Genomic DNA, 7,096 nt, shown 5'->3' with positions numbered 1-7,096 from the left:
CGCGGCGGCCCCCCGCCCTGTGTGCAGGGATTGGCGCCGCCTGTGGCCAGAACCAGAGTAACGGGACTCCAGGCCTCCGGTCGCTGTCCGGACGTGAGAGGAGTTGGTGTCAGCGCTGAGCACAAAGCGGAGGGCCGGAGCCTGGCCCCGCGCGTGCACCATGCCCTACCTGCTCATCAGCACCCAGATCCGCATGGTGAGTACCCTCCGCAACAGGACTTGAAGCCGGTCCCGCACGGGGATGGGGTGGGGGCGGGGGGGGGGGCAGCGACCGCGCCTTCGTGGCCCCCTCCCCGGCAGCACCCATCTGGGCTGGGCCGGCGCCCACTGGACACGCCCCTTCAGGGGCGGAGAGGGAGCTGAGCAACACGACTCAGCCGCGCCTGGGACTGGGGAGCTCTGGCCAGCTTGGATCCTTCGTGTGCGAAGGGGGCCCGGTGAGAGCGTCTCTGCAACTGGGCAACCTCTGGCGCTTCTGGCTCCTGCCCTGCCTGGCCTCTCACATGTACCACCCCATGCCAGACACCGACCCACACTGCGGGGGCTGCGGGGTGGGAGGAACCCAAAAGTAACCCGGAAAGAGGTTTGGAAAAGGAAAGGAGCTAAAGCCCCGTGCAGGTGCCCAGTCCTTGGTCCACGGCAGCCACTGCCTGCACCTTAGACCTTCCAGGGAGGGCCGCCCCTGAAGCTCTGGCAGAGGAAGAGAACTCCCTGCTGGTGAAGAAAGGAGAGGCAGGGGCCGCGGGGTGAGCGGTGGGAAGAACCGTCCGGGAGTCAGACCTTGTGCCCCCTTCTCTGGGTGCAGGTTCCTCGTCTGTAAAAAGGAGGTGCTAGTGGCCCCAGGAACCCCCATTCAGCTTCTGAGTGATATGACTGGGCCTCTAGGGGAGCAGCAGCCACTCTAGGGACTCAGCAGAGGGTACACAGCTCTGATGGGCGGAAGGATAAGGCGAGTTCCCCACTTCTTGAAAGTGCCCTAGGGCAGAAGTTTGAGAACCAGTCCCCTGTGTGTAAAATGTGGGTTCCTGGGCCCCTCCCCAGGCCCTGGAAACGCCATGTCTAGGGCTTGGGAATCTATACTTGGAAATGTCCTCCCGGGTGATTTCCCTTTAAAAGAAACAAATTACACAGTTTTATTGATATATAGTGCACACACCACAGAATTTACCAATTTAAAATGTACAATTTGGGAACCAGCAAATGGTATAATGATTACATCACTGGACTCCTATGTAGTGGACTGCAGTTCCAGCCCTGGACCTAGCAGCTTCAAACTTACGCCCGGTACATGTGTGTGCATACCCAAAATCCCGAGAGGAGAATGAAGGAGGAGGAATTGCAGTGTGGCCATCCCCCCAGGAGGTGATTTCTCACTCTCTCTGTCTCTGGCGAGCTCATGTGCCCTGTTGCAAACAAAAACAAAAACATACAAACTCAGAAATAAATAAATAAATAATAAAATGTATAATCCAGGGCCAACAGGTGGCATGGTGGTTAAGGCACTGGATATCCCTATTACTGACAGAAGTTTGAGTCCCAGACCTGGTGTCTTGCTTTCTCACTTTCCCTTTCTCTCTCTGGCCAAATTAAAAAATAACAATAACAAAATGAAATAATTTTTTTTCCTTTTTTTTTTTTTTTTAGATTTTTGCTATAGTGTGTGCACTTGTCAGAAAGGCAGAGAGAGACAGAGAGATAGAAAGTGAGAAATCACCCCCCCCTGGGGGGGGATGGCCACACCGCAATCCCTTCTCCTCTCAGGATCTTGGGCACGCACACACACGCGCGCCTGGCATGAGTTTAAGCCACCGGATCTGGGACTCGAACCACGGTTGGCTATATGGGAGTTCAGCGACATAGCCATTATGCTAACTGCTAGTCCCAAAATGAAATAATTTTTTAAAAAGTACAATTCAGTATTTTTTAGCATACTCAGACTTATGCAACCATCACCTTAATTTTAGAACATTTCCAACACCTCCAAGAAACCCCTCTACCCAGCAGCAGTGGCTTATTTCCCCCAAGGCCCTCAGTCCTAGGTAACCACTATCGGAAACATGGCCTTCTGTGTCTGGCTCCTTTCACTGATGTAATGTTTTCAAATTTCCTCCATACTGTGGTATGTATCAGTATTTTATTCCTTCTTATTGTCAGGTGAGATTCCCTCGTGTGACTGTACCACATTTTCTGTATCTGTTCATCAGTTGCCAGCACTTGAGTGGTGTTCACCTTCTGGCTGGTAGTGATGCTACCGTGAACACCTGTGTTTGTGCGGATGTGTGTTGTCATTTGTCTTGCTGTCTAGGTGATTCTGATGCACACAAATGTGGGCAGTGGTGCCTGGCACGCCCAGTTCCCATTAGAGGGGCTGGGAGGCCCTGCCCTGCACATCCTCCCAGCTGTGCTCACCCCCCAGGAGCCTCTCCACCCCTTGCAGCCCTTACCTGAAGCTTGCGCAGGGCCAGCAGACCTGCCCCCTCCGCCTGGCAGCCAGTCAGGCAGCCACTGTGGCTTCCCTTGCAGGAGGTGGGCCCCACCATGGTGGGCGATGAGCACTCGGATCCAGAGCTGATGCAGCATCTGGGGGCCTCGAAGAGAAGTGTCCTGGGAAACAACTTGTAAGTAGGGACACCCTCAGCACCTTCTCCCCGCCAGCTTCTAGACCTGCCCGTTCCCTTCACACAGCCACCAAGCCCAGGGGCAGGCCCGGCCTGGAGCTCCCCTGCCTACTCTGATGGCTAGTCCCCAGTCGCTGGCTGTGAGAGCCGTCCCAACAGCCTTCCCTCCGTAGGTGGCTCACCCTAGTAGAACCCCAGGGCAGTCTGTTCCCTGGGTCTGGCACTCTGCAGTGGGCTGCTCCTTGCCCTGGCCTCCCCCTCTAAGCTGGACGCCGTCGAGCAAAGGCAGGCACAGAGCTGTCCTGCAGAGCTGGCTGAGAAACAGAGCGAAGCCCTGGGAAGCCCTGGTCCTGGTCCAGCTCTGCAGCTGCCTGGGGGCGTGGCCACCTCCCTGGGCATCCTTCACCATCTCCACGTACACCGGCCGTTTCCTGTTCTACACTCTCACCCTTCCTAGCTCGGAGCAGGGAGAGCACTGGCTGCACAGGCTGACTCCTGAGGAGGGCCGTCAGCCTCAGCCTCAGTTGGGAGGGAGAAAGAAGGCCACCTCTCCCAGCCCTTGGGGCGCAGCTGGAAGGCAGAAGGTAGCCCCTGGACTTTGCTGAGAGGCATTTGCCTCAAGATGCCACCTCAGGGCTAGAGCCCTTTATCTCTTAAATAGCCCGGAGTCAAACCTAAGAAGGGAAAGCAAGCATTCTCTGTGCTAGGGAGTGGCACCCAGAGCCAGGGCTATTGAGGGCCGACCTCGGTGCCAAGGCAGCAAGGGGGCACAGAGACCTGGGTGAGGAGCACCTCACAGCAGCACTCTCCCTGGGCAGCAGAGTGCCCCAGCACGCGAGGCTGGAAGGCAAATGTGGGGTCTGCCATGATGTGGGAAACCGCCCTTCACTAGGCTGTTGGGAAAAGAAATGAGATAAGCCATGTAAAGTGCTTGTGGGGAGGGGGCCAGGGGGTGTGCACTTAGCCTGGCTCCCAGGAAGTGCCCCACAGCTGCTGGTCTCTGAGTGCTCCCGACAGGACTGCTTGGGGCAAAGCCCAGCTGTGGGGGTGCTTGCCCTCTACCCCTCATGTCAGGCGTCCTCGTTCCTTTGCAGCTGGGAGTACTACGTCAACGACCCTCCTCGCATAGTCCTGGACAAGCTGGAACGCAGGGGCTTCCGTGTACTGAGCATGACAGGGGTGGGCCAGACGCTGGTGTGGTGCCTGCACAAGGAGTGACCTTCTCATGCTGACTTGTGGGTGGGACACCCCTTCTTCGGAGGAGCTGCTACCCCCGAGCCTCTGCCCTGGCCTTTTTTCACCTGAGATCGTCACTTTCCTCACCCTAGCACCAGTGGGCAGTGGGCAGCCTTCCCTGGGGCCCTGCCTTGGTCAGTGGGAGAGGGCAGGCCCCTTGCCCTGGTACTCCCAGCTGCTCTCCAACTTCAGGCCTGGTCCAGGGCCTTGGGGTAGGCCATGTTCTGTGGGCAGGCTGCCTCTGGCAGCTCAAGATCTGAGCAGGGTCCAGTTTAGCTAGTCCAAGTCAATAAAGGGTCGTGATGAGCCGTGCCCCTCTGCACTGCTAGTGCACTGACCGCCACTATGGGCAGCCCGGCCCAGACGAAAGCTGAGGCTGGGCCCAGATCCCTACACTATGCACAGAGCAGAGGTAGGCTCCTTAAAAAATATTTTATTGGTAACACTTAAGAAAAGGGCCGAGGGGTGGGAGGGCTGGAGCCGGGGCTATGTGGGCTGCCCCTCCTGGTCCTCCCGCTGCATCTGGGCCATCAGCTGCTGCCGTTCCGCAGCCTGGCGCATGCGCATCATGACCAGGCTCTCGTAGTCCCTCTCTGACAACACCGAGCCCTGAGGACAGACAGGACAGGGAGGGTCAGTACCACAGATCCAGACTGAGAGAACAGGGCCTAAACAGCTGCCTCTAGGAGTCAGGGAGGGAGGGCGGAGGAAACCTCCAAAGTCCTTCTGCCAACTCACCCACGCCCATTCAGGTAAGCAGGCCTCAGCCTATCTCAGCCGATTACCTCTGCACCCCCTCTACCCAGGCCCTTCACGTGGCGGTCAGCTCTGCTTCCTCTTCGTGCACATCACGTCCCCACGCAGTACTCCGGCCCTGTGTCCCTCACTTCAGTCAGCCCTTCTCTGACACTCCCTGCTCGGCCTCTGCCTCACTCGGGTCTCCAGTGCAGGGAAGTGCTGGGCGGTGTGGGGAGCCACGTGGCTCTGCAGGGCTACACAGCACTGCCCACCAGCTGCTCGGCTCTGCGTCAGCTAGCTCCTGCTGAGGACGCGGGAGCCCTCACCCGGACAAGCCTCGAACAGCCCTGCCCTAGGAGACGAGTGAGCGCGAGGCCGGCTTATCTCCTGAAAATACACGCCAGGGCTCCTGGAGGGCAGGGCCCACGGCTCGCTCTTACATGGTCCTGCCAGCACAGTGCGGGGGGATTGGGAGTGTTATATTTTCATAAGCAAAAGAATAATAAACAACCAGGTCACAGGGCCAGGGCTGTGGGGTGGCGCAGCAGCTCGCAGTGCAGTCTGAGTTGCCAACCCCACGCCCTGATAAGGTCTGCGGTGGGAATGAAATCACTTCCTCAGTGCAGCTGAAGCTGGTGCTGCTCACATGGTCCCTGAGAAATGGAAGCCCACCTGAGCTGGACCAGAAGCAAGCCAGGTCAGGGGCTGCGCAGCATGGTGTCCTGTCTACAGAGTGCTAGTGAGCCCTGCTCCGTGGCATGCCACACTGGGGCACAGGCCAGGAGGAAACGTGTGGGTCAGTGACCGAGGGAATGAGCAGGGAGTGGCTGGGGTGAAGATGCCAGGCCCCGTCCAACTGGTTTGGAGTGAAGGGTGCTCAGAAACAGGAAGTGTTCCTCAGCCTGGACCAGCCTGCTCCTCTGACAGGCCCAGCGCCTCCTCTCTCCTGGCCAGGGCCCCTGTGGAGGTCGGCCCCACAGGGCTGGTGATCCTGGAAGCCCGTGTGATGTGGCCCAGCCCCGTCCACAGAGGGACCCAGAATGAGGTCCAGTGGCCAGAGAGCTGTCTGCGGGAGGCAGAAGAGCCTGGCCCGCAGCTGCCCTCCGTGCCTGCCAGGAGGCCATCTGGGTAAAGCGAGGGAGGATGAGGAAATCGAGTTGCCAGACAGGATGTCGGGCCAAGGGGAGGGCACTGTCCCCTCCCCAAGTTCATGCTGTTCCGCCAAGAATACCTGGAGTCACCCTCAGAGCCGACCCGGGAGGAGCCACGCCTTGCCCAGGCAGGGGCTGCACCCTCTCACCACACCCGCCTGCCAGGAGGCCATCTGGGTAAAGCGAGGGAGGATGAGGAAATCGAGTTGCCAGACAGGATGTCGGGCCAAGGGGAGGGCACTGTCCCCTCCCCAAGTTCATGCTGTTCCGCCAAGAATACCTGGAGTCACCCTCAGAGCCGACCCGGGAGGAGCCACGCCTTGCCCAGGCAGGGGCTGCACCCTCTCACCACACCCTCTGCCTCCTTCCCCTGCTGTGCCGATGCTAATGAGGGCCTGTGGCAGCCTGGGGCTGAGTCACCCACACGGGCAAGCCTCTCTTGGGGCCCTGATGACAAAGGGAGCAGCGTGGTGACACATGAAGCGGGCTGCCCCCATGGAGTCCCAGAGGAATCTAAAGCTCCCCAGTGCCCTGGGGTGTTGGTCCCGGCTGCCCCAATCCCTGCGTGCAGATGCTGCAATTACCCAGTATGAAACCCGGCTTCCCACCTGACTGAGTCAGCTGGGCACACAAACGCGCCGCGCACACGGCACACGCCAAGCCAGTCATCAGAGTCCGGGAGCCGGCAGAGGGCACGGCACTGCCCGAGCAGGCACGGGGGCCAGGAAGCGCCAGACAGAGCCCCACACCTCTGCCTTCCTAGCCCGGGAAGGCCACCTCTGCGCCGCCCGGCTCCCTCACTCCGGCTCCAGTAAGTGCTGCTTCCTGGGGGTTGTCCACTGCCCTATTGAGTGACCAGGCCACCGCTGTCCTTGGGGGGCATCTTACCGCCAGGAGCTCCAACTCCCGGTGCTCTGCTGCCCTGGACAGAAACGCGCCCGCTGCCCAGGCCCCATCGCACCCTCGGAGATGCTGGCGGAAGGCCGGTGCTGGGCAGAAACCCGCAGCCTCTGACGGCCCACCGGGGCGCCTCCTCCCTCGCGGCCCTCGGGCTGCCCTGCCCCGGCCGGGCCAATGCCCACCAGCTGCCCTTGAACCTCGCCTGCGTGCTCCCCGGGACCGATGGAGACCTGGCGGAAAGGCTCCTTCCGGAATGCCTCCTTCTTCAAGCGGCTGAGCCTGGGGCGGCCGAGGCGGCTCCGGGGGCAGGGCAGCGTGCTTAGCCAGGCCAGCACAGCCGGTGGGGACCACGAGGAGTACAGCAACCGCGAGGTCATCCGGGAGCTGCGAGGGAGGCCGGATGGCCGGCGCCTGCCACTGTGGGGCGACGAGCAGCCCCGGGCCACCCCGCTG

General features: G+C 60.1%; 2 protein-coding genes across 2 annotated transcripts in view; one reads left to right on the top strand and one right to left on the bottom strand.

Annotated features, from left to right (window-relative positions):
- The first annotated feature begins 38 nt into the window (after positions 1-38).
- Positions 39-4,160, top strand: GCHFR (GTP cyclohydrolase I feedback regulator). The gene is made up of 3 exons (XM_006158686.3): positions 39-196; positions 2,524-2,618; positions 3,713-4,160. Exons 1-3 carry the CDS (start codon positions 161-163, stop codon positions 3,834-3,836), a joined length of 255 nt encoding a protein of 84 aa, XP_006158748.1. The 5' UTR covers positions 39-160; the 3' UTR covers positions 3,837-4,160.
- The window catches only part of DNAJC17 (DnaJ heat shock protein family (Hsp40) member C17), a 37,577-nt gene continuing 34,390 nt past the window's right edge, over positions 3,910-7,096 (bottom strand). The window contains exon 11 of the mRNA XM_006158684.3: positions 3,910-4,463. Within this exon, the coding sequence (XP_006158746.1) occupies positions 4,341-4,463 (123 nt within the window). The 3' untranslated portion in view covers positions 3,910-4,340. The remainder of the gene's footprint in view (positions 4,464-7,096) is intronic.

The sequence above is a fragment of the Tupaia chinensis genome, unplaced genomic scaffold (assembly GCF_000334495.1).
Source record: "Tupaia chinensis unplaced genomic scaffold, TupChi_1.0 Scaffold000605_1, whole genome shotgun sequence".
NCBI classification, from domain to species: domain Eukaryota; kingdom Metazoa; phylum Chordata; class Mammalia; order Scandentia; family Tupaiidae; genus Tupaia; species Tupaia belangeri.
The sequence above is the reverse complement of the archived record's forward strand: the minus strand, read 5'-3'. Positions and strand labels throughout refer to the sequence as shown.